This window comes from Oncorhynchus keta, chromosome 15, assembly GCF_023373465.1.
Source record: "Oncorhynchus keta strain PuntledgeMale-10-30-2019 chromosome 15, Oket_V2, whole genome shotgun sequence".
NCBI lineage: Eukaryota > Metazoa > Chordata > Actinopteri > Salmoniformes > Salmonidae > Oncorhynchus > Oncorhynchus keta.
Window position 1 is genome coordinate 34,460,135 of NC_068435.1, and position 27,981 is coordinate 34,488,115.

General features: G+C 42.1%; 2 protein-coding genes across 2 annotated transcripts; one reads left to right on the plus strand and one right to left on the minus strand.

Moving 5' to 3' along the window:
• Nucleotides 1-4,100: 4,100 nt before the first annotated feature.
• Nucleotides 4,101-12,109, plus strand: thoc1 (THO complex 1). Its single transcript, XM_035788401.1, has 21 exons — nt 4,101-4,252; nt 4,482-4,555; nt 4,673-4,733; nt 7,728-7,797; nt 7,943-8,061; nt 8,187-8,235; nt 8,324-8,419; nt 8,530-8,612; nt 8,740-8,819; nt 8,980-9,088; nt 9,295-9,429; nt 9,632-9,732; nt 9,878-9,944; nt 10,036-10,086; nt 10,271-10,341; nt 10,453-10,548; nt 10,772-10,837; nt 11,002-11,085; nt 11,211-11,358; nt 11,477-11,561; nt 11,666-12,109. Exons 1-21 carry the CDS (start codon nt 4,202-4,204, stop codon nt 11,941-11,943), a joined length of 1,974 nt encoding a protein of 657 aa, XP_035644294.1. The 5' UTR covers nt 4,101-4,201; the 3' UTR covers nt 11,944-12,109.
• Nucleotides 12,110-12,546: 437 nt separating this feature from the next.
• Nucleotides 12,547-27,956, minus strand: LOC118394826 (ubiquitin carboxyl-terminal hydrolase 14-like). Its single transcript, XM_035788402.2, has 16 exons — nt 27,709-27,956; nt 26,551-26,696; nt 26,407-26,439; nt 19,060-19,164; nt 18,643-18,746; nt 18,209-18,267; nt 17,847-17,977; nt 17,578-17,658; nt 17,433-17,497; nt 17,144-17,258; nt 16,926-16,991; nt 16,715-16,807; nt 16,461-16,589; nt 16,196-16,259; nt 15,933-16,040; nt 12,547-13,150 (listed from the first exon to the last, which is right to left on the minus strand). Exons 1-16 carry the CDS (start codon nt 27,722-27,724, stop codon nt 13,005-13,007), a joined length of 1,461 nt encoding a protein of 486 aa, XP_035644295.1. The 5' UTR covers nt 27,725-27,956; the 3' UTR covers nt 12,547-13,004.
• Nucleotides 27,957-27,981: the final 25 nt, after the last annotated feature.

Below are 27,981 nucleotides of genomic sequence, written 5' to 3' on the forward strand. Positions count from 1 at the left end.
TATCTGTGACCCCAGAGAGACTTGATGCATTCCTTCCCTCTCTGCTTCTCATCAGTTACTGGTAAACGGTCAGAACCCGCTGTGGCAGATGGGGGAGCGACACTGCTGAGGTATGTAACCTAGTAATTGTTTTGAAGTTGGAGGTGAAGTTCATTTGGCCATGGTTATCATCATCTGTGACGAAGGGGACGAAAGAAGAGAACTGTGTACAGTCAAATTTAGGAGGAACGAGGTGCCACTCAACTGCTGGGTCAAGCAGTCACGACTTAATATTTTTTTATTTGTATGTTTTCTTTTAGACATTTCACACCAAATAGAAACATACACATATGACTACATCTCCTCTGCCCAGACCCACACGCTCACACCCCCATCCCTAGTGTCTGCATTATAAATAGCCACATGGCCTTAAATTTGACCAATTTGTTTTTCACGGTCGCCCATACTATTTCAATATTTCAATAATAAATAAATGGATTTATCCATTGTGTTAATGATGGCAGGTTAATTGATTTCCAAGTTTTTAATATACGTTAAAAAAAAAAGAGTGATAAGAGAATGGTCCAGCCCATTGTGTATCTCACAACACCCCCACACAGTATGCCGTGTCTTGAGATATGCAGACAGGCAGATTAAAAGTACGTTTACATTGTAACACTTCTGACATCTGTCTTTCTAGCTCCGCCCATAACTTTTGGACTTCATAGCATTCCCAGAAAGCCTGGATTATTGAATCACTGTTAGTTTTACACTTAAGACATGACTCTGCTGTTGTGCTGTAGAATTTGTGAATTTTGTCACTTGTATAATACATTCTATACATTGGTTTATACCGGATTAAGCGTGTATTTTCGTTAACTGTAATTGCTTTAGTTATGCTCCAACTTTCCCTCCATCTTGTGCCAACATCAGTTATTTTTAAGTCTTGGTTCCAAAAGTTGATTTTTTTTCTAAGAGACTGTCAGTTGGATAGGCTCTCTGCAAGGTTTTATATAGCTTACCTATCCTATGAACATCCTTTTCTGACTCAAATAAAATTCCCCCAAGGTTGCTAAAAGATTTCCAATCTAAATTTTGTGATATGTAACTTTTAAGTTGCATGTTTTTGAAACTCTACATTGGTCAGTCCAAAATATATTTTTAATTCTGTCATGGCAATAAATGTATTTCCTGTTACCACGTCATTTATAGTTTCTATGCCTTTAGTTTTCCATGTGGATCAATTTATAGGTCAATTCTGAAAAGCTATCCAAGGATTGTTCGATAAGGTTATGTTTTTAGGGAGTGATATTGCTTCTTGTAGAATACGTTTCATTTTCTTCCATATTGTTTTAGTGTTCTTAACTATCTTAACTATCCGCCTTATCTCAGCTCACTGGTCACCATAGCAACACCCACTCGTAGCACACGCTCCAGCAGGTATGTTGCAATGTCAATCCCCAAAGCCAACACGTACTTTGGCCGCCTTTCCGTCCAGTTCTCTGCTGACAATGACTGGAACGGTTTACAAAAATCTCTGAAGCTTGAGTCTTATATCTCCCTCTCTAACGTTAAGCATCAGCTGTCAGAGCAGCTTACTGATCACTGTACCTGTACACAGCGAAATCTGTAAATAGCACACCCAACTACCTCATCCCCATATTATTACTTACCCTCTTGCTCATTTGCGTCGCAGTATCTTTACTTGCACATCATCATCTGCACATCTATCACTATTATTTATCACTATAATCAGTATTAATGCTAAATTGTCATTAATAGTGGGGCTACTTTGTCCCAAAATGTTGAATAGAATTCTATGGGAAAGCAATCCATTCCTGTTGCTATTCTCTGTGTGAATGTTTTTAACAGTATTTAATATTTATTCTTAGGTGATTCTCTTTTTTTAGTGATGATTTTTTGTCTGCTGATAATTGCTTCAGAGTTGTTGAGTCTAAGAAGGCTATAGGAACCATTCAACTGTTCAAATTGGATTGATATCGATTTTCATAGAAGATTTTAAAGTTGTCATTAATTGCATTGTTTTTCCTTGCTGCTTTTGTACCTGTATCTTCAAAGATAATAATTGGTTTAGCATGTATTCATTTTGTGAGAGCTGCGAGATATTTACCAGGTTTATTTTCCATGAAGTAATATGCTTTATCTGAGTTAAACCTGTAGTTGTTGGCTCTCTTCAAAAGTTATATGTCGCATTAAAGGCATCCCAAATTATATCGGGGGTTGGCTTTTCTCTGTCCACTGTCTACATGTGTAATGGTAAAGGTTTAAAATGTTTAGTTTCTGTATTTAATACGTTTTGGTTCCAGAAAATGTGCTCTGTTCATTCTCAAAACTGTCGCTAAGTATATTGGTGTAATTAAACGGAGGATGATTCGATATCTCTATATCATGAATTTTTGAATCCAGAAAAATGGAGTCAATTCTTGAATGGCTTTTCTTACTTTGAGGGGAAAAAAGGAATAGTCTTTTGTAGTTGGGACTCATATTTTCAGCCTCTTTGGAGGACCCCTAAATGTGCCCTATTTTCCAGCCACACAAGCAGAGTGATTTGTTTCTTAGCCTTGTCTCCTCGGTGAGATATCAACACCTCCTGGTCCACCATTTGCAAAGTTTAGTTATAAGTGTCTCTCATTTTCGAAATGTGCTGCACTGCAGAAACCCAACAAAATGTTCCTAGTCTGTTAAACACATCAGCATACTGGACTCTTGCTTCAAACATGCCTCTGGTGCTGAGAGCAAATATGGAGGCTAAAATATGAACACATCCAACTATAGAACATTGGTCAGGTTATACAAAGCATCAGACCCAACTACAAATTAGCTATGCAACAACAATTGTCAAATGTCACACACCACACAATGTCACACACAGCAAAATGTTCATATTGATCATATCAGAAGTTAATGATTAAAGATGCACGCCAGCTATTTTGTATTTATACAGTAATGTTCACACTCTTAAGGGTCTTTTGTAGACACAACTGCAAACTTCAGGACTTGGCAATTCAAGGATTTGGTCTGATGATCAATCTGACAAAAGCACTGGCTCGTTTTGAAACGACACAAACCTTTCTTGCAAAAACACAGCACTGAAGATGGTGGTAAAAAGAAGCTAGAAATTCCACTGAAGTGTTACTTTTATAACAGCGGATTAATGTTAATGTCCACTTAGCCCATTCTCTTCAGAAGGCCCTGCCAGCTGCATACCGGAGCCGACTAAAAGTTGCACACAGAAGCAGTTGTCTTTACTTCAGAGAACACATCATTCATCTAAGAGACACACATGAGCACGCACGCACACACACACTCAAACAAACACTTTACCAGCTACACACTAACCAGTAGTCCAGTGTGGCAATGCAATGTACAATTTCTCCTTATCTATTTGGTTTCTGTCCACCTCCTTTTGGAGGCATGGGAACAGGCCTCGGAGTATCTAACATCACACGTCAGCCTGGCTTGACCATTGGACAGATTATTATGGGGTTATCTTCTTCTTCACACAATGGCAGGGGAAATACAGGGGACTAAAAGCTTTCAAAAGACTTGAGATTATTTTAAATGTCAGGAAATGTGCGGTCTGAGAACTGGGAGATGGGGACAATGTTCCTAGGGTTTAATCATTTGACGTCATCCTGTCATAGACTACAGCCCGACTGAGGGCAGAACATGCGGAACATGCAGTCATTCAGACAATGAGACTGCACTCGCATGTAAATGAGACTGCACGCGCATGTAATTGATGTTCAATTTTAGAGGTGTATTAGTGCCATCATCTGGCCTCATGTAAAACTACACATCCATCAATAAGTAGGCTATTAATTACAATTAACATCCAGGGAATACACGATAAATCATCCATGTTGAACTGGTTATAAAACAACGTTTTTGCACAATATCTAAAGGCCAGCAATGTATTGGATTTTGCCATGCCTATGCCTCGTTTTTAACAGTGAGTTGACGATGGTTTTCAATTTATACCTGTGTTTATGATGATCTTCCTAGTAAACTTTGACAAGCATATGTCACAAAATCTAAATACCGGCAGAGCAGAAGACTCAAGAAGAAAATTGTATTTCTGTTACATAACTGTAACATTACTTTTTGAACCATGTGTTTCAATGTTGCCATCCTGAATGCACCCCATTTGAACCGGATCTAAAACTTCCGTCGGGGTCACGCTTATTGTGAGGAAATAGCTATGTCTCCTCCGATCTTATTCAACTTCAACGATGCAAAAGATACATTTACTGTAAGAACCTGTCTTCAATATGGTGTATTTCAGAATATCTTCTATGCTTAAATGAAGTTGTTTATCACATCTTTTTTTAGAAACGCTTACAATAACTTTGCAAGCCGAGCATGATATACATACATTAGCCACGCGTTAGCTAGCTAGCTAGATAACGTTGGCAGAGTATGTGTAGTCTCAAGAAAACTAAACTAGTATTCTTTGTTGATGTGTTATATATCTCACCTAGGCCGCAACCAGAAGTGCGTTGGACAACAAAACCAGCAAACCTTTGATAAACGCATTCAACCAGATCACTGGAAAGTACGTTAAGTAAATACAAACGTTAGCTATCTAACGGACTATATTAATTAAATGATCTCTAGGCTATGCCTCTTCTGCCCACCTCACGACCGTGCCTGCCTACTTGTCTCTCCACAGTGAGACAGAGAAGAAGACCACCCTTGACCAAGCTCTAAGGCAGGTTCTGGAGGAGCAGATTGTAAGTTGAAAGTGTATTTTATCTATAGTATTGAATTTATTTGGGTCAACGGACATATACAGCAAAATGCACAATGAGGATATCACTTGAAAGTATTAATTAAAATGTTTTCTTCCAAAGTGGTCCTCGATGGTGAAATCAATAACACATAATTATTTAAAAGACGAGACAAAATTACATACATTTATATAGACATCCAAAAAAGTGGCACTATTCACTGCACTTCTCCCTAACCTTGAAAATAAACCATATTCATTTCACATTAAAACAATCTATTAATTGCCCATCATACCTGTCCTTCAAATAAATACACCTGCCGGCAGTGGAGTGATTTACTTACGTACTTACTTACTTAAACAACCTTGTTCAAATGAAAAATGTTGCTTTTTACTATTGATTTCCAAGGGAAGGCTATTCCATAGACAAATGCCTGTATGGAAAAACGTGCTCCTCGCGGTACTGTTTACTATTGGGATTTTACAAGATATAACACTAGATCTGGTATTGTAACTGCAGCAAAACTGTATAAAATAAAACAATGAATTGACAAAGGGAGTAAAAATGATTTGGTCAAAATAGACCATATCAATGTGGTTTTTCATATAACCTGGGGCATTTTAAGATGTCAAACATATGCTTAAGTTTAAGTTTGTCCACTCTGGACTCCAAAGACAACACACCCATCTTCCAGAACTCCTGTACCCCCATGTGGGTCCTAGGGGGGACATTCAGCATATACCTGACAACATTATTTTGCATGACCTGCATTCTCTTTTTCAGCTTTTTTCATAGCCCACTAGACCAAGCAGAGAAGGCATAAACAAAATGACACGGAATAAACAAGCAGTTTCTTAACGTTAATGTTAAAGTATCTAGTGTTACGATATAACATTTTTTAAATGTTTTCTATTTTAGAAAGAATTTTAGCAGCAATCAGGTCTCCAGAAAGGGATTGATCTAGGAACACCAAGATGCGCTTGTTTTAGATTCAATCTCCTTGCCTGCACAGTTTACCGTTACCCTGTCAGCCCTAGGAAATCTACGTTTATCCCAAATGTAGTGACAGTTCGTTGTCAGACAAACCATCTCTAACAAAATGCAATTCCTTACTCAGGGTCTCCTCTATGTAAACTAAACTCAACAAAAAAAGATACGTCCTCTCACTGTCAACTGCGTTTATTTTCAGCAAACTTAACATGTGTAAATATTTGTATGAACATAAGATTCAACAACTGAGACACAAACTGAACAAGTTCCACAGTCGTGTGACTAACAGAAATGGAATAATATGTCCCTTAACAAAGGGGGGTCCAAATAAAAAGTAACAGTCAGTATCTGGTGTGGCCAACAGCTGCATTAAGTACTGCAGTGCATCTCCTCCTCATGGACTGCGCTAGATTTGCCAGTTCTTGCTGTGAGATGTTACCCCAATCTTCCAACAAGGCACCTGCAAGTTCCTGGACATTTTTGGGGGGAATGGCCCTAGCCCTCACCCTCCAATCCAACAGGTGGGATTGAGATCTGGGCTCTTCGCTGGCCATGGCAGAACACTGACATTTCAGTCTTGCAGGAAATCACGCACAGAACGAGCAGTATGGCTGGTGGCATTGTCATGCTGGAGGGTCATGTCAGGATGAGCCTGCAGGAAGGGTACCACATGAGGGAGGAGGATGTCTTCCCTATAACGCACAGTGTTGAGATTGCCTGCGATGACAAGCTCAGTCCGATGATGCTGTGACACACTGCCCCAGACCATGACGGACCCTCCACCTCCAAATCGATCCCGCTCCAGAGAACAGGCCTCGGTGTAACGCTCATTCGTTCAACGTTAAACGTGAATCCGACCATCACCCCCGATGACACACAACCACGACTCGTCAGTGAAGATAACTTTTTGCCAGTACTGTCTGGGCCAGCGACGGTCGGTTTGTGCCCATTGGTGATGTTGTTGCCGGTGATGTCTGCTGAGGACCTGCCTTTCAACAGGCCTGCAAGCCCTCAGTCCAGCACCTCTCAGCCTATTGCGGACAGTCTGAGCACTGATGGAGGAGAATCAGGAGAATATCACATTCCACAGTGTCAAAAGCATTCTGCAAGTCTAACATAACCCTACCTGTATAGTTCCCCTTCTCACTTTCCTGCTTAATGTGGTCAAAAAGGTGGATAATGCAAGTATCAGTGGAATGAGCTGTTCTAAAGCCAGATTGTAGTTCATAAAGAAGTTTTTGCTCAAGAAGGTATGCCTCAAGTTGATTAAAAACGAATCTCTCAACAACTTTGGATAAGGTGCTGAGGATAGACACCGGCCTGTAGTTTCCTACATTTGTTCTACTGCTCTTCTTGTGGAGTGGAACCACCCGGGCTGTTTTGAGATCCTTGGGAAATGTACCACTACTAATAGAAAGGTTCACAATATGTGTTATCATTTTAGCTGTGATACAAGCACTATCCTTTATGAATCTCGCAGGAAGGTGATCCAGCCCAGTTGATTTGTTTGTGCTCATTAAGCATTGTCGATTGGAAACTTTGTCCTCTGTTACCATGCAAAGCTCAAACAAACCATTTGTGATACCTTTGCTATGGTAAAAGTTGTTAATGAAAGGCTGGCCATAGTGTCCAGATCAGGTGGGTGACTTCTTAACTATGGTGGTGGGGAAAGAAAAACAAATGTGGTAAAATAATTTGCAACCTTTGCCTGGTCATAACATAAAACATATCCAGGCCAATACTGCAGGATTTTACTTTATGGGGAGTTTTTGAGCCAATGTCCTTTTAAAAAAAGTTTCTGAGGCTGATGTAAGTTGTCATTAACGGTGCCTATATAATGTTGGGATTTGGCCTTATCCATTTTGTATCTTGCTTGGTTTCTACAGTTAATATAGGTATACTGCTAGTACGTGGTCATGTTTATGCTCAATATGCTTTACAAATAATTAGTGAGAGCTATAGCTGGAGTCGAGTAACATTCTCCCTTTCTCTCCTTTTCTTCTACAGGTGGAAAAGAAAGCACTTGTCGATGACTTCCTGTCTCTCATCTATCTCAGCATTGATGGAGTCACTGAAGGTAAGCAGCAGGCTCAGTGAGGCTGAGCGTCACTTCATAGTATAGTTACATCTACCTCTGTTCTACCTCCTTAGTATTTAATTGATATACATGTCGGACAGCAAATGATGTAGTAGTTGTGTAGTAAAGTCCCTTGTCCTTGCAGGTATCTGCTCCGCCACTACTCCTTTCCTACTTTTGGGAGATATTCTGGACTGTCTACCTCTTGACCAGTGTGATAAGATCTTCTCCTTTGTTGAAGAGAATGTCTCCACCTGGAAGTCTGTGAGTAGCTTAGTCTGCGTTTCTCTGCGCCGTTTTTAAAAGTACCTTCAATGTAACTGCAGAAGATCTTTCCTTTGGGTATTCAGGAAGTAACGCCAATAATTACTTTCTCTTCTCACTTCCAGAACTCCTTCTACACTGCTGGGAAGAACTACCTGTTAAGGATGTGTAATGGTGAGGATAAAGTCACAGTTTGTTTGTTTGTTGTTGTTCCCTTGATATGTGCTGATATTCCATCATGAAACACCTTCTGAACCTGCAGATCTTTTGAGGAGGTTGTCCAAGTCTCAGAACACAGTCTTCTGTGGGCGGATCCAGCTGTTCCTGGCTCGTCTCTTCCCCCTGTCGGAGAAATCAGGTGAGAGGATTACATGGATCTCAAATCACTACAGGAACGAAGCTAATTTGCGTTTAATCGTGGATGTGGACACCCTTGTGTTCTTTTATGTGTTCCTATGTGTGTTTCAGGTCTGAACTTGCAGAGCCAGTTTAATCTCGACAACATCACAGTGTTCAACAAAAACGAGCAGGAAAGCACTCTCGGTCAAAGGGTAAGGCCTCGTTCAAAGGATTACAGATACTGTATAGCGTGTGAGCTGTTGAATGATATTATAGATATTGTATGTGTGCTGTTGAATGTGTTAACGATGAACACTAACTCTGTGTTGTATTCTACAGCCCACAGAGGAAAAAGAGGATGGGATGGAGGTGGAGGAGGGGGAGATGGGAGACGAGGAACCTGGTGCACCTGCACCTTGGTTAGCAACATGAGTCCTTGTTCTATCTATCACAATGCTTGGAATCATCATGAACATAGCTATTACACAGAGCCCTATGCCGGCAACTTTTGTTGAACATCTTTTTTTGCAGCTTGCTTAAACAGGTTTCCACCTATGACATTGCTCCCTTTGTTCGTAGTTCCATCCCCATCGACTACAACCTATACAGGAAGTTCTGGACCCTGCAGGACTACTTTAGAAACCCTGTTCAGTGTTACGAAAAGTTCTCCTGGATTACTTTCCTCAAGGTGACTCTTCTGCCATCTAACCTTTCCTTCTAAAAAAATTGTAGGCCATTTAAAAAAAAAAAGTTTTTTTTATCTGACTAAAAGTATCACACTTTGCTTTAAAATGTTTCTTGTTCAAATCACACACACTGACCATATTTGTTCCTTTCGAGAAGACCATGAAAATATGTTTGAGTTCATGGAAGTGTTCTGTATGTTGTCTGTAGTATTCAGATGAGACGTTGGCGGTGTTTAAGAGCTTCAAGCTGGACGACATGCAGGCTTCAAAGAGGAAGCTGGAGGAGCTGAGGACAGCGGGAGGAGACCACGTCTACTTCGCCAAGTTCCTCACCAGCGAGAAGGTTGCATATCTCACCCTCCTAATCAGAAAAGAATAGATCTATGCATGGGTGTTTGACATTGACTACATTGCAGTGAGGGTGCAGAGTCACTTGGTCACAAAATCACTGTGCGTCCCAAATAAGTCATCATTATGTGCAACTCTGTGCCTCGACTTGTTTAAACGGATCCCCTCATACGCTGAGTCTCTTTTTGACCATCTAGCTAATGGACCTGCAGCTCAGTGACAGTAACTTCCGACGACACATCCTCCTGCAGTACCTTGTCCTGTTCCAGTACCTCAAGGGACAGGTCAAGTTCAAAAGGTGAGATGGCCCAAAAAGATGACCCCCCCCCCGTGCCACTCCGTCATACCCTATGGCAGTTTGTCTGGCAGAAGACGTACGTCATAGTAAAATCCATAATACGCTTTGACTGCTGGTTTGCCTAACTGTTTGTCTGTTGCCACAGCTCCAGTTGTGTCCTGAATGATGACCAGTGTTTGTGGATGGAGGAGACCACCAAACTGGTGTACCAGGTCTGTGTGTTTTTTTTCTCTTTCACTCTAGTCCGGAGATGGCACATTGTTGGGCATGTTGTACTATCCTGTCTAACTTGTTTCCATGTAGCTTCTCAAAGAGATCCCACCTGATGGAGACAAGTTTGCCACCATGGTCGAGGTAAGCCTAGTCTGAATATTCTGGTGTTCCGGACATCTTTGTAATTCCTGCTCGTTCAAACGTTTTCTGAGTAACATCACAACACGTGGCCAACTGTTTGACAAGCCAAGGTGAGACCGGTAAAGGGTTATTGATGACGATGAGTCCTCTCTATAAGTCTATAAGTCCTCTTATATTTTGACAGCATGTCTTAAACACAGAGGACAACTGGAACTCGTGGAAAAATGAGGGATGTCCGAGCTTTGTGAAGGACCGGTATGGAATCCTATGTTATAAAAAATATTAATTGTCAAGACAAAGTACAAATTGAAAACTCATATCATACATTCAAATGAGGAATATATACAGCGTTAACCCCCCCCCCAGACCAGTAGATGACAAACCCAAGAGACCCACGAGGAAAAGACAAGCTCCAGAAGATTTCCTGGGTAAAGGCCCTGACAGGAAGGTCTTCATGGGGAAGTAAGTAGCAATTCTAACCTGTCCTCTGTATGGCAGTGGTAACTGGGACAGCCTAGTCATGTGTTCTCCAAAACCATCATTGGTTTAGGACGGTTTATATGCCCAGTAGGATGATTGACAATGTCCAGCCCTCACATTTGGGAGTCTTAATGAAAAGTCTTAACAAGTGACTCAGCTTCTCTTGCACTTGGCTTTGCCAAAACACACGTTTCTTTTCTTGCAGTGATGAACTCACGAGACTTTGGAATCTGAACCACGACAATATGGCGGCTTGTCAGTCCGAGAGCAGGTGAATGATCATGCGCCACTGTGCAGCTGGTCAAATTTACAAAGATCACATACCTACATAGAAGGTTTTTGTGTATAACTTGCTTGTTGTTCACCCGGTTCAAAAAACGTTTTTTTCAGTCAACTGTTTGTTGACCCTACATAATGTAAATGTCTTTACGACAGGGAGTTTATGCCTTCTCTGGAGGATTTCTTTGAAGAGGCCATTGAACAGGCAGACCCAGCCAACATGGTGGAAAATGAATACAAGTATGCAAATGATTTGGAACTGATGATTGCCCAAAGACATAACCAATGGTGTAAAGAAAGATCCTGCCATGAGAAAAGTGTTCTGATGCGATATTCAACTAACCTCCACCCTCCATGTCACATAGGGTGGTTCATAACTCTAACTATGGATGGCGAGCCCTGCGTCTGCTGTCCAGGAGGAGTCCTCACTTCTTCCAGCCTACCAACCAGCAGTTCAAGAGCCTGGCCGACTACCTAGAGAGCATGGTCATCAAACTGGCCAAGGAGCTGCCGGTGAGAAGTCTTGTCTGGAACCACGGCTACTCAAACATTTCATGACGACTTAGGTGGTCATCTTGGAGTCCATGTCTCCACCTCACTCTTGATTGATCCCTTTGCCCCGTCATCACAGAAGGACCTTCCGTCTGAGGAGATAAAGACCGGGGAGGAAGACGATGAAGACAACAGTGACACCCTACTCAAGGAGAGCAACGACAGTGCGTTCTAAATCATCTAGAATTTTATGAGTTAGTTGTAAAATATTGTCTATCTTTTTGATTTTACAAAATCACCTGATTAACTCCATTTTGTGTGCCCCCAGGTCCGAGCATGCAGAACAAGCTGGTGTCCAACCAGCAGATGGATGAGATAGCATCCAAGCTGGGTGCCCAGTGGAAGAACCTGGCTGGCCAGCTGGAGATAAAGGCTGCAGAGATCCGGGAGATTGAGACAGACAGCGAGGATGTGGACATGCAGGCCAAGCTGCTGCTGGTGGCCTGGCAGGACCGCGAGGGGACACAGGCCACCGTTGAGAGCCTGGTTACAGCCCTCAATGCTGCTGGCTTCCCCAAGATCGCAGACATCCTCAATGAGACATAGATCATTCCCCCCATCTATTTCTCTTTTAATGTACCCCTCCCTGACTTGTCAAGGCTTTCCTTATGTTGGTCTGTAGTTATGCTCAAGGGACATGAACTGTAATTTTGTCCTCTAGAATCTTCAAGAAATCTTTTTTCTAAATAAATGCTCTACTTCGACCCCTCAAGACACGGTATACTTTATTGTAATGTCTTCTAGCCATACAGGAAGGGCATTTAGATTCATAACACAAATGGGGCACCTCAACCCCCCCCAAATGTATTTTAACTAGCACTTGACACCCCCATAACTATGGATGCAAGGACTGACCATGATCATTTAAGCATGTTCACAATGGAGTAAAATTATCATTTGGGTTCTGATGTTAAAGTTGAGCTCATGGCATATCAATAAAAGTAAAAAAAAATTGATGTAGCAATCACATTTCCCCCTTTAAATGAATCAAAAGTTTGGCATAACGGTTTACTTTGACCATTTATGAAAAGCAATGTCAATAACTTACAGAGACCGTCATTCTTACACATCGTAGTTGGCAGGATAATGACTGCATGTACAGTGAAGCGTTATAGTCATAGTTTCACAGAAGAGATGTTGAACTGCTCGTATGATGCAAGGGGGTGTTTCTCCAATACATTTTATTTGAAGGCAAGGTTCAGGGTCTCAAGACACCTTAAAACAATGTTGCTTGGCCAAAGACTTTTCTGTACAAGCGGATTAGTTATGACATAAGCACCTTGTTCAAGGCTTTAAAAAAATATACAATGTTTATAAAACATTTAATTAATGAAACTGCAGAACTAAATCTAGCAAAACCTCTCAAGGATACAGTCCAGAGATGGCCTGGCTCTTTTAATAAACCATTTAAACCCATGCTTCGATAGATAAACTACCTCATGTTGATGCTGGATGGGTTTACAAGCATGTCAAAAAGTTAAAAAAATAAGGTAATACATTTTTGTAGACACCCAGAATTTATTGCACATCCACACAGAGTAGACAGTGCTTGGAAATGGCATGTGTGTGTAGGTTGGCTAAATTTTATTTGTGTTAATTAAGGTTGGTTACTGTTGCTCTTCAAGTATTTCCAGTCGTCTTGGTCCGTATAGTAGAACGTAGGCTATATGCCAGTCTCCTCCACCGGACAGCCTCAGTATATCTTCTGGAGATACCACGCTTACTTTGTCGTCGTCAAACTTCACCCACTCATCTATGATGGGAAAAACACGAGTTATATTATTCACCTGAACCTCAATAAAAATGTATGTTAATTAATACAGTCGTTTGTATCACTCATGTAGTCTGCATGCACAAGGTAAACAGCAATATCGGGCTGACTTCCACAACAAATAAGAGCGTGAAACGCGAGGCTAAACTTGATGTTTCGGTCCCGCAGCTACCACGCTGCAGAAGAAAGTGTACATATGCATATACTCTTGAGTGCATCATGTTGTGTTGCGCTCATCTGCAATATCGCCCGTTCGTCCGGCTGCTATGTGGCTACGTCATATCGCCAAGCCTTAGTTTAAGGGATAGATCCCCAGAATCAATGTGTTCAGACCTCAAGTGGTCTACACGTGTCTGGGTCCATATCCCACACCCTCTGGTTGTGTTGAACTGACTGAGGTGAACTATTCCTTTATAGGGATAGTTCACCCAAATTACATGTTGGTTTACTTACCCTGTAAGCAGTCTATAGACAAGGTATAACACAGAAATCCATGCTTTGATTTAGTTTCCCTGGCACTTTCCAGATGCTAACGTTTTAGCCTTTGCGGTATGAATCCCATTCAAGTCATGGGACCGATATTAGCATTTTTCACTGAATCATGCCCAAATCATCCAAAGGTATCTCAAATAGATTAAGCTCAACAAAGTCACATACACCACATGACCTAAAGTATGTGGGTACCTGCTCATCGAACATCTCATTCTAAAATCATGGGCATTAACATGGAGTTGGTCCCCCCTTTGCTGCTATAACAGCCTCCACTCTTCTGAGAAGGCTTTCCACAAGATGTTGGAACACTGCTGCAGGGACTTGCTTCCATTTAGCCACAAGAGCATGAGTGAAGTCGGGCACTGATGTGGGGTTAATTTAGGCCTGGCTCTCAGTTGGTGTTCCAATTCATCCCAAAGGTGTTCGATGGGGTTGAGGGCAGGGCTCTGTGCAGGCTAGTCAAGTTCATCCACACCAATCTTGACAAACCATTTCTGTATGGACCTCACTTTGTGCATGGGGCATTGTTATGCTGAAACAGGAAAGGGCCTTCCCCAAACTGCTGCCACAAAGTTGGAAGCACATAATGGTCTAGAATGTCATTGTATGCTGTAGGATTAAAATATCCCTTCACTGGAACTAAGGGGCCTTTTTGTATTTATTAAGGATCCTGGGTTCCAGCAACAAAGCAGTTATATACAATAAAAATATGACATTACATTTGATAACACTTCTCACAAAACATTAAGTGTGCCCCCTCAGGCCACGACTATACTTCTGTGTGTGTCTCTTCACAGTCCCCGCTGTTCCGTAAGGTGTATTTGTATCGGTTTAAAAACGAATCTGATTCTACTGCTGCATCAGTTACCTGATGTGGAATAGAGTTCCATGTAGCCATGGCTCTATGTAGCACTATTTACCACTTGAGGAAGTGGGAACTCAAAACGCAAAGGCATTAACTACCATTGTTGCTGAGTCGGTGGTGGACAGCAGTAAGGCGAGCACAATCTGGTAGGTAGCCAGGACTGTGATAGATTGAACTGCATTGTCCCCTATCGGTCATACGCAGGATCATCTCGGAATTGTGAGTTTGTCATTTTATGATTTCATTTCTATGATCGTTTTAACAATTTCAAAAAAATTGCAGTTTAACATTAAGAAATGTTTTACATTTCTCACATCCCTAGTCAGTAGGCTATGCTAGCTCTTATCAGAATGCATCTCTCCCTTCACTCCGTGTGCAAAGGGGGGAAAGGGGGTGAGAGCCATCAGCGAAATATGGACATTACCCTGACAAAAGAATGGTTTTAGGACCCAAAAAAGCTGCAGGAATATTGTGTAGACTAACCACCGAAATTACTCACGTAAGCAAAATTGCTTAAGAGGGCAGTGTCAGGTGTCGATAATTTTCAAGTTACTGTCCGGGCTCCAGAGAGTGTTGATGTCTATCAAATTGTATAGGTTACTTTGCTCTCTCCCCTGGCAACGGCCCGTCTAGCACTCGACACGCGACGCGCACGCACACACACGACGCGCACGCACACACACGACGCGCACGCACACACACGACGCGCACGCACACACACGACGCGCACGCACACACACGACGCGCACACACACGACGCGCACACACGACGCGCACACACACACGACGCGCACACACACACGACGCGCACACACACGACGCGCACACACACGACGCGCACACACACACACGACGCGCACACACACACGACGCGCACACACACACGACGCGCACACACACACACGACGCGCACACACACACGACGACGCGCACACACACACGACGCGCACACACACACGACGCGCACACACACACGACGCGCACACACACACGACGTGCACACACACACGACGTGCATATGGATTGCTCTAAGATCTTGAAAGTGGCCTAGAGTATTATTTCATGTTCAAATATTTTTTGTTGCCATGGAGGCAACAATTAAGCAGCGGCACAATAACGGTAACACTGTAGTCCTCTACGTCACATTTTTTAAGACCTGTGACATCTTATCCATAGACTGCTTACAGGGTAAGGAAACCAACATACCATTTTGTAATTTGGATGAACTATCCCTTTAAGGAACAGACTGACATCTATGAATCATGTCGATTGCACTGACTGACTGGCCTCTTACACAGCTGCTCATTGTCTGGCTGTATGCTTTGATGAAGGTCTACTGTGACTGAAAACGTTTCACATTAAACGACTTGTGTGCAGAGACTCTTTTCTTAATGCTATCGAGGTCACCTTCTTTCCTCTTGACCCAGGCGACGTAGTGTCCGGAGGAGCTCGATCTGCCCTGGTGTGTCAGCACTCCCTGCAGGTCGTAGTAGCCACTGTTGTTAGAGCCCAGGTCTGCAGGCAATAGACAGGCACACACTTAGAAACATATTCCTTAAGTTACCGTGTGTAACAACCTATCCCTTACACGTGTGTGTGTGTGTGAATGACTGACTGATGCCTTGTTTGTAGGGGCAGGCCACAAATCCATATGATGTAAAGTAACCAACCGTCGGCGAATGAAAAGGGCTCGTATTTCACTTCTTTCGGCTCGTCTCCCACTTTCCTCTCCACCTGTTTGATGCACAAAGGGAACAATGTAAGCTAATAGGACTACACTAATGTTCGTTCACACTGAATTACTTTGTTTGGTCATGGAACAACACTGAGCAATGTATTTCTTGGAGGTTTAGGTCTACTTCGTAGAGTATACATTTGCAGTTCAAAGCTGATTCGCGACGGACAAAGTAGACAAGCGATTCAATTCATTTCTACCTTCTGCGACTGTTTCTCCAGCTTCTTGTCCTCAATCTCCTTGAACTTTGACCTAACGGCCACCATCTTCTCCTGCAGCCCCGAGGTACACAGCTCATACACATCCAGCATCAGTGGGAACTTTACATCCTGGAACATTAAGTCAATGGGGGGAAGAAAAGCATTAAGACAATATTCTTCCTTCCACTTGCAACAGTATTCTGATGATAATCCCATCGATTAGGAGGACATTCCTATAACATCAGAATACATACCTTAAGGACTTTTGCATTGACAGACTCCTTCTCTTTGTAGAAAAATCTAACCATCTGAATGGTTAGATAGGCAGGGAGGCGGCTGACTTTAGACTAGACGAAGAAAGGGAGACCAAGTGAACCAACCAACTAAAAAAGTACATAGCAATAAAACAAATACCACACCCTCTCAGTGGTTTATAAAAACCTTAGGGGCCCATGCCAAACTTACAGATTTTATGTACAGGGCATTTCTTTGCAAAGACGGAGACAGCTTGGTGATTTCTTCCTGCAGTCTCTGAAGAGAAAGAAACAAGAGACACGTGACGGGGATTAGATCAGTGTTGCCATGGTGACCCACCACATTGGAGACCTCACAGTGTGCGTGCGGGCTGTGCATGTGTCTGTGTTCCTGTGCATGTGATTGTGAGTTGCAGTGGTACTACTCACCAGCCTGAGGCCAGTGGCCAGGTACTTGACCTCCTGGTTGATGAAACAGCTGAGTTGGAGCTGGCTCTCTTTACCTTTGGCTGGCTCCTCGTCCTCAGACTCTGTACATTTCATACTGTGGAGAGGGGTTAAGGAAGGAACTGAGAGAGAGACAGGAGACTTATTCTTGGGAGGAGAGAGCAAAGGTTTGTTGAAATAATATAACAATTTGGAAGCCATTCTCCATTCCCTAATAGGTCATGCACTCATCTGAACTTCAATGTATCAGATGTTCAGACTGCCAGGATACGTGGTTTCGAACTCCACTCCAAAATACTGGTCAATGAAGTTCTTCTTGGCAGCTCCACTCTCAGTCTGGAGGTGGAGGAGAAAGTTAGGACAACACTCACATCTGTAACTAGCTTGATAGCTTACATACTTCCATTTACACATACTTCCATGGGAGAATCTGTGTCTTGTGGCTCCAACTTCTGCTGAAGGACCCTCATCATCTGCAACCAGCACTCGTTGGCATCCTAGAGGGGCAGAAATTGACAAATGAAGCTCATTTCTACTCTTCAGACCACTTCTAGTATCAACAAAAAACGTAGCAATCAACGTGGTTCATTGGAGTATAGGATGTGCAGTACCAAGCAGTGATCGCAAAGCGGCATCTTCTGATGGTGAGTGAGTGACTGGTGCCAGTCAGAGGCCATGGTCTCACCTGCTGGAGGTACTGTCCCTGATCTCCCTTCTCAGCGAACTGGGGGAAGGCAATGTGCAGAAACTGCAGCAGGATGATGGGGTGTATGCTGGAGGAGTTCTTGTCCATGATCTTGTAGAGGTCACGGAGGGCTGGGGGGAATACAATGGTAATTTAGCAGATCTAACATGGCCATTTAACAGGCGCCTCTCTTATACAAAGCAGTTCATAGTATGTGGCCCACAACGCTGGTGTAGCCTGCACCATGCCCTGGCTCACCGAGTCCTACTATTACCATCTACACTAGCAGATAACAAAAAAGGCAGTGGCACAATGAATTATATATAAAAACAACATACAGAGACAAAAGGGAAATGACAAACCTGCTGTGATGTACTGGGATGGTACACTGGCCCCAGAGGACCGCAGAGCACCTGTATACCTGTAGAGGGAGACAGAGGGATAATAAGTAAGAGCAAAGCCAGCCAAACAGGGACAGGCAGATACTTTCATAACAGGAATCAACATAATGCATAGGCTATTACTGTTGACCAATGAATGGTTTTAGAACAACCCGAAAATCTGCAGGAACGTTGAGTAACAAAATCACTGACCATCGGAAAGAAGGCAATGTGGTTGTCTGTAATTTTCAGTTTATCGTCCCAACTCTAACGAAGCCTGTGTGATCTAATTCTCCGTTGTATCATTGCATAGATATCAAATGAATAAGAAACCTATTTTATCATCAACGCTATAGATCCAACAAACGTTGATTGCATCTTCACAGATTGGCGTTAATGCAATATCAAGGGCCCACCTTCCGAGGGCTCCTTTGAGCTCTGGCACGGAGCGAAGACACTGCACTGTGGCGTTCATATAGCAGGTGTTGCCCAGGTTGGTCAGTCCACAAGGCATCTCCATCTACACATCGGATCAGACAAAAAGCAAAATTGGGTTAGTTTCTCTATGACTGCCTGCGCTGGCAAACCCAGGCAGCATCGATTCCATTAAAACAAACACATCCAACGACTAAGTCATACATTGTAAAGTCTCAATTTCCATCAGGGCTAGTAGAAATGACAGACATCTGTGGCCGTTCATAGCACTACTGTGGAAGGCATTAGCCTGAACATATCATACAGTTCCAGACGGACTAGACACTGGCCCTGAGAGCCAGCTTGAAAACAGTACTCGACATAGCTATTAAAGAGCCAGCTAGTGAACATGAACTCACAGCTGAGGCCAGCTGGTCTTCAGTCATGTCCTCAACAAACATGGGCCTGACTGCAGGCTCCTCGGGCAGGGCCTCGGCTGAGCCCATCATCAACAGAGTCATCCCCTGGGGAGGAGAGGGGAGAGGAGAAAAAGTGTCACATTGCATTCCATCGGATAACTGGAGATGGTAATCGCCAGCAGCATTAGGTTAGATAACATGCATCATAAATCCATCCCACTAAAATGACAATGAAATCAGCCAATATATCATAGCCTACTTTGCACAATACTGATGTCGATAGTAGGGCCGGGGCGACACCTGTACCGCGATACTCGCTAATCTCGTGGCAAGGAAACAAAACACGAAGCGGATTTGACTTCTTTAGGACAATAGCCATAATGTTGGAAACAAACAGCTGTCATCCAGTGTCACATATTTATTTTTTCAAGCAATAACACACAATATTTTACATACAGCAGGTTTTTAAATGACCGAAGAGTTATGACTGCTTCGTGTTTCCATGATTGCCATTGAAAAAAAGTGATATTGGTATCGTCATAGCAATTACAGATAACAAATCTGAAAAAAATATTATAATTTTTCTTGAATCAGTCAATGTGCCCTTGAGCAAGGCACACTGCCCTATCCCATTTGGACAAGAGGAATACCTATGTAAGAATGCTGTTCATTGACTACAGCTCAGCCTTAAACACCATCGTACCCTCGAACCTCATCATTAAGCTCAGGGCCCTGCGTCTGAACCTCGCCCTGTACAACTGGGTCCTGGACTTCTTGACGGGCCGCCCCCCAGGAGGTGAAGATAGGCAATAACCCCTCCACTACACTGATCCTCAACACAGGGGTCCCACAAGGGTGGGTGCACAGCCCCCTCCTGTGTTCCCAACAAAATGAAGGAGCAGATAGTGGACTTCAGGAGACAGCGGAAGGAGCACGCCCCGAACCACATCGACGAGGCCACAGTGAGTAGGTGAAAAGCTTCAAGTTCCTTGGCATACACATCCCTGACAATCTGAAATGGTCCACACAGACAGTATCGTGAAGGCAGTGCAACAGCACCTTTTCAACCTCAGCAGGGTGAAAAATGTGACTTGGCCCCTGACAGCATCCTGTCAGGCTGTATCACCGTCCGCAACCGCAGGGCTCTCCAGAGGGTGGTGCAGTTTGCACAACTGGCCAAGAAGATCAACAAGGACTTCCGCCACCCCGCTACCATTCAGAAGTCGAGGTCAGTACAGGTGCATCAAAACTGTGACCGACAGGGTGAAAAACAGATTCTACCGCAAGGCCATCAGACTGTTAAATAGTCACCACTAGCCAGCCTCCGCCCAGTACTCTGCCTTGACCTTTAGTCAACCCTGCAACCTAGAGGCTGCTGACCTCTGTACATAAACATGGAACACTTTTGTCACTTTAATGTTTACATACCGTTTTACCGAATTCATATATGCATATACTATATTCTAGTCAAGGCCTATCCTATTTAACTATTGCTGTACATATACTATTCTATCCTACATATTTTTCAGTTATACCACATATTCTATCCATATTGTCTATACATCCCATCAAAGTTGTGACGTGTCCATTTTGGTGTCCGAAACCTAACTTTGGTGTTCTAAAAATACTTTTATAAACACTGCACTATAAGATGTAACCTTCCCCTATATATCAGCTTATAAGAGTACTCATTACGAATAATAGGAACTTAGGGAGCAAAAGAGCAAATAACCTCCTCTGTATGGGCATCTGTATGGATCAGGTATTCCCAAACTGGGGTACTCGTATGCAATGCAAAATAAAATTATTCACATAAAAAAAAAAAAATGAAATTAAACTCTTCACATTTTCAAACAGTACATATATTTTCCAACGGGGCTACACATTTGGGCGAGTTTTTTTGTTGTTGCCTGAGTAGCCTGTAAGATGGCTAAATAAAGAGCAAAAGTATTATTATTATTGGTGCCCTGGTCCTATAAGAGCTCTTTGTCACTTCCCACGAGCAGGTTTGTGACAAGAACCCACTCATATGTTTAAAAAATGTATAATATAGTGTGTGTGTGTGGTAGGCTGACAATGATGGCAAAAAACAACATTTGAAAGTGCACTAACCCTGGTGCTAGAGGGAGTATGCAGCTGGAGGTTGAATGTTTGAAGGGGTACGGGACTATAAAAAGTTTGGGAAACACTTGTATAGAAAAATAAAAATAATGGTGAGGATCCTAAACTTCATTACATTTTTATACTTGAAGACTTCGGTCCCAACTTTGGGATTTCATTCAATATAACAGACATCCATGAGCCATTTCAGACCATTTCAGACCATAATGCTTTGCGATGGTCACGACCGTATATTGCATCAGAAAGAAGAGCCAGAAGGACAGCCCCCACACAGCGCAGAAAGGTCAGTAAGTCTTCCCCAAAAATGATAATTTCACATTTTCGGTCACTGTTGCACTATGATACAAAATCATGTGGCATACGGTAAAATACCTAAAAAAAAAAAAAAAAAACATGTAGAATGTTGTTTTATTTTAAAATGGCATATTTGATGTGAAAGATACAATTACCTTGATCTACAGTTTCTTCATGGTATATTTTCCATATGTGGCCACGCAATTTCCTGTAGAATAAGTTAACTGTTTGTCATACAGAGTAACGAATATGTCATTCTGTATAACTGTTATACCACGTCATTCGTTACTCCGCCTGACATAGTTTTTCTATTCTTAAGCTTTTAGGGAATGTAGTGTATATTTGTATGTTTCATTAGTAACATGTATCTTTATGTGTTAAGATATATATTGTCTATGTATTACATTGTGAAAGACAAAAGTAATGACAACATGGTATTTTTTTTTTGTGAAGTGACCTATTCCAAGTCATAAGCACTTAATTATCATAATATTTTATTCATGCTCATTCACTACAGTTTTGATGATGTCGAGGAAATATCTGTCCTTATAGATGCCTCTATCCAACAAAGAGAAGACCGCAAGTTCAGGGCCCGGAAGAACACAGATCCACAAGTTAGGATAGAGTGGCTTCTGAGCAGGAAAGCAAGGTATTAGTGGCGATGCAGTTAAGTGACTGAGAAAAAATTTGGCAGATGCATGCTGTGATGAACCTCACTCCATGGATGGTGAAAATCTTGAGGAGCACCCTGAGCAACAAGCCCTTACAGTTAGGTAAATACAACATGGCAGTTATATGAAAGAGAATACCAGCAACGAAGAAGACATTCACAACCTTTGTGGAAACAACAAAAGACAGGAACATGGCAGGATCTGAACAAAAGCCTGAATCAAAAACTCGCCATGCTCGCCAAGCACCATTTCATCTGGCTTCATCAAGTTGAGTGCCCAAATCTTAAGGAAATCATCGGTGACAATGAAGTAGTTGTTCACGTGGACTTCTCAGAAAACTATGCATGTAAATTGCAAACAGAGGTTCAGGCTTTCCATTTTGGTAGGAGCAGAAAGCAGGCCACCATACAGTTGTAGTTGGAAGTTTACATACACTATAGTTTTGGCAAGTCGTTTAGGTCATCTACTTTGTGCATGGCACAAGTCATTTTTCCAACAATTGTTTACAGACAGATTATTTCACTTATAATACACTGTATCACAATTACAGTGGGTCAGAATTTTACATTCACTAAGTTGACTGGGCCTTTAAAACAGCATGGAAAATTCCAGAAAATGATGTCATGGCTTTAGAAGCTTCTGATTGACTCAAATGATGTCAATTAGCCTATTGGAGGTGTATTGGTGGATGTATTTCAAGGCCTACCTTTAAACTCAGTGCCTCTTTGCTTGACATCATGGGAAAATCCAAATAAATCAGCCAAGACTTCAGAAAAAGAAATTGTAGACCTCCACAAGTCTGGTTCATCCTTGTGAACAATTTCCAAACGCCTGAAAGTACCACGTTCATCTGTACAAACAATAGTACACAAGTATAAACACCATGGGACCACGCAGCTGTCATACCACCCAGGAAGGAGCTGTGTTCTGTCTCCTAGAGATGAATGTACTTTGGTGTGAAAAGTGCAAATCAATCCTAGAACAGCAAAGGACCTTGTGAAGACGCTGGAGGAAACAGGTACAACATGATCTATATCCACAATAAAACGAGTCCTATAATCGACATAACCTGAAAGGTCGCTCAACAAGGAAGAAGCCACTGCTCCAAAACCGCCATACTACGGTTTGCAACTTCACATGGGGACAAAGATCATACTTTTTGGAGAAGTGTCCTCTGGTCTGATGAAACAAAACAATTGGCCATAACGACCATCGTTGTGTTTGGAGGAAAAAGGGGGGCGCTTGCAAGCCGTAGAACACCATGATGTATGATGACCAACCTTTCATTGGACAAGTCCTTGATCCAGTGGGGAATGAAATTGAGGTGAGCTGCAGGAGACAAACATTGGGAAGAACTCAGACATGTGGCCAGAAGCGATGATCTTTTACTAGTTATCTGACATGAAAGCAGTCACCTCAGAGCCAGAGCCATCCACCAATCGAAGTTCAAAACTACGCAGCCCTGACTGGAAACAATTCAAAGAGGTGATAACTCAAAGGCTCCACCTAAAACAGGGAGAGTTCACCAGACTGGGTATTTTGTAGCTTGACTTAAAGTGATGGTTACAAGGCCATATAAAAGTCAAATGTGAAGAGAAAATATAAAGTTATTTAAAATAGTTATGCATTTAAGTTCTAAACCGACAATCCAAATGATAAATATGGAGTGTCATCATTTCATATCATCCTCGGTCTTGTCAGTAGGATAAAATGTCAACCAGGATTTTATTCATTCGATTTTCAATCCAAGTTCATCACATTTTGCAGAGAATGTTATTCAATCAAAATGCTATAAGGCAGCCCCCCCGCACCTCTCTGATTCAGAGGTTGGGTTAAATGCGGAAGACACATTTCAGTTGAATGCATTCAGTTGTACAACTAACTGACTTAGGTATCCCCTTTCCCTTCATGTCATATATTAATTAGGAGTTCTCATATGACTTTTCTCAATTACCTTACAAACCAGATTAAAACTGACTGCCAGTGCCTCTCATTTTAGAAGTACATTTTTGTTGCTGAGCCAGTCTAAGGATCATCCCATGTGGAATCTCAGTATGTCATTCGATATAACGATGCCACAGTCAGACAGTGTAAAGCAGTTTCTCTACGTCATTTACATAATTTTGTTTAATCAAGCAGAGGAAACAATAACAATCTTTAGCCCATTACAGAAAATCATTTTTTGAAATTGTTCAGCTTTTTTCACTTTTGAGAATGACATTTTGGGTGCTGAAATGTTCAGAAAGGCCAAAATGTATGATATTAATTATGATGCAATTTTGATTTTTCAAAGCAGTACATGTTTGTTGAGATACAATTACTATCTATAAACAGCTGAATGCTAATACTGCTAAATAATTAGACAATCCATTATTGTTACACCGAATGACATTCATGGAGAAATAATATGATTCAAAATTCAAATGCATGGATTTGAATTTCGGTGACTAAATCTTGTGTATATGTACACTACCAGTCAAAAGTTTGGACACACCTACTCATTCAATGTTTCTTTATTTTGACTATTTTCTGTAGTGAAGACAAAACTATGAAATAACCCATATGGAATGATGTAGTAACCCAAAAAAGTGTTAAATCCAAAAATATGAGATTTTTTCAAAGTAAGAACCCTTTGCCTTGATGACAGCTTTGCTAACTCTAGGCACTCCCAACCAGCTTCATGGGGTAGTCACCTGGAATGCATTTCAACTAACAGGTGTGCCTTGTTAAAAGTGAATATATGGAAGTTCTTTCCTTCATAATGCGTTTGAGCCAATCAGTTGTGTTGTGACAAGGTAGGGGTGGGTATACAGAAGATCACCCTATTTGGTAAAAGACCAAGTCCATATTATGGCAAAGACAGCTCAAATAAGCAAAGAGAAACGACAGTCCATTACTTTAGACATCAAGGTCAGTCAATACGGAACATTTCAAGAACAAGTGCAGTCGCAAAAACCATCAAGATGAAACTGGCTCTCATGAGGACCGCCACAGGAAAGGAAGACCCAGAGTTACCTCTGCTGCAGAAGATACGTACATTGGAGTTCACTGCACATCAGAATGTAGCCCAAATAAATGCTTCATAGTTCAAGGAATAGACACATCTCAACATCAACTGTTCAGAGGACACTGCATGAACCAGGACTTTCATGTTTGAATTGCTGCAAAGAAACCTCCACTAAAAGACACCAATAAGAAGAAGAGACTTGCTTGGGCCAGGAAACACGAGTAATGGACACGAGACCGGTGGAAAACTTATTTTGGTCTGATGAGTCCAAATTTGAGACTTTTGGTTCCAACCGTGAGACGCAGAGTAGGTGAACGGATGATCTCTGCATGTGTGGTTCCCACCGTGAAGCAAGGAGGAGGTGGTGTGATGGAGTGCTTTGCTGGTGACTGATTTATTTAGAATTCAAAACACACTTAACCAGCATGGCTACCACAGCATTCTGCATCAGATGACCTGGCCTCCACAATCACCTGACCTTAACCCAATTGAGATGGGTTTTGAAATCTGTATTTGTTATTGACCCATCTGATATGGCTCGCCCTAATATTTCCTCATTCCAGTCTATTACTGTGTAGATGTGTGTATTGTTTGATATAATTGCACTGTTGGAGCTAGGAACACAAACATGTCTCTACACCTGCAATAACACATGCTAAATGTGTATGCGACCAATAACATTTCATTTGCTCCATACTGTAACGACCCTGGGTTTATAAGCGCAGAAATCAATCATGCCGCACGAGCATGCTTTTGCGGCACAGTCGATAGTGCGCCGGACCTCGGGCTAGAAGGTCGAGGGTTCGAGACCTGCTCCCTGCTGTTTCATTACATTGGTGTCAGTGGGATCAGAGCTTGCATCCACGACAGTGCGTGTGCTTGGCCGGAGAGCGCGTTCCTGTAAGACGTAGAGTCACAAGCTAGCGCGAGGACGCGCTCTTTGAAAGGAGGGAGTAGTGTAACGACCCTGGGTTTATGAGCGCGGATATCGAACCTGCCGCACGATCATGCTTTTGCCGCACGAGCATGCTTTTGCCGCACGAGCATGCTTTTGCCGCACGAGCATGCTTTTGCGGCAGTCGATAGCGCGCCGGACCTAGGGCTAGAAGGTTGAGGGTTCGAGACCTGCTTCCTGCGGTTTCATTACATTATTATTACACTATTATGGCTAACCCTGTAAAACACCACATTTTACTGCAGCTATTCAGTGTGTGTGACATCTTTTTATTATTTCATAACTCAGACTATACTTACATTCTTCAATTTGATGTTTCCCCAGTCATCATCCTAAAAATATATGATACACAAATGATTAAGTATTATTGGAAATAATTAATGTATTGATTACCTGTGGTCCAAATTCATTGATTGTAAACTAAAACGTGACAGCAACTTTACCTTGAGTGTGCCTCCCTTGACCATAACCTTCTGTCTCTCTGGTTGTACCCCTGACAAGGCAAAGAGCTGAGCCTTGAAGACCATTGGAGGTTCTTCTGTGTTCAGCTCTATTGCATCAAACTTCTCCTTTCCCCATTTCACATTCACTGAGGAAATAAAAGAGAAACAAAAACACATATGTGAAAACCAAGCCGGCATCTGGGAGTGGAGGGCATCTCTGATGCATCATGTCTTGTCAAGTCATGAATGATACAGCACAATGTTATAGTGATAACCTTTGTGATGCAGAGAATGGCTTGAAATAGGAGTCGAATGTTTTGGTTGTTAAGTCTTGATCACCTGCTAAATAGACATGTCCACCCTCACCTTATATGCTAACGTTAGCTATCTATATTTTAGGGATAATGAAGGCTGGCAAGCTTCCTTGATGTGATGTAACCTTTTTCAGTTACACTGTTTTAACATTAAGTACATGCATAATGTTAACGTTAGTCGAACATAAGCAAGTGAATCACTGCGGCTAACGTTACTGTGCTGATAAAGCGTTAGCATACTAGCTAACCTGTAGCTAGCTAAACTCTCTTACTAAGTACCATAACTGTCTTGCTAATTAGTTACCTGGCTAGCAAAATAATCACACAAAAATACATACATTTAGCTGTAACCAATTGGCTAACGTTTGACTAGGTACACGTTTAGCTACATCTGGTCCCCCCCCCCAAAAAAACGTGCAAACGTTGCAGCAGAGTTTTCATAGCTAGAAATGAACTGTTACAGAGTCTATCTGGCTGGTTTAGCAGTTAGTAGGCTAACGTAGTTAGCTAAATATTGACGTTAGTGATGCTGATGGATTTTTTTAGCATAACATAACATATGTATGCTAATAGCTAGATACCGTAGGGTAAATTAGTTATTTTGTTCGGTAGTTATGTCCACAAACCCAACACGGATCTGGTTTAGCTAGTTAGCTTGTAAATAGTTGGTTAGTTTTTAATTGATTATTTTCTTAAAATCGGAGAACACTCCCGAATCGTTTATTTTTGTCGGCCTGTGATGCTAAATTGCTAGCGTTCCAATAATGATCACTAAAACACGTGTAGAAATAGTTCCGGGAAAAGTATTATCAAGGGAAGTGGTCACGTTATAAGGTTAACATACCTGAAAAAACGGGCATATTTTAGGCAGTTTTGTTTGTTAATGTCCAATTCCAGTCGCCGGGACGCGAATTCGCTGTTTGGTGCAGGTGGCTACGTTGGGTTTCGGACTAGCTAGTCAGCTAGCTACACCGTCACCGAACTTCATTTAAGCAGCTCGCACAATGACGCTGCAACTGCATGCCAGTGTGCACGCTGAAACATTATCGATGCGCTCTGCCTGCAGCTATCCAGCCTGGTTCAAATAGTATTTTTGTAATCTCATCAAATACCCACA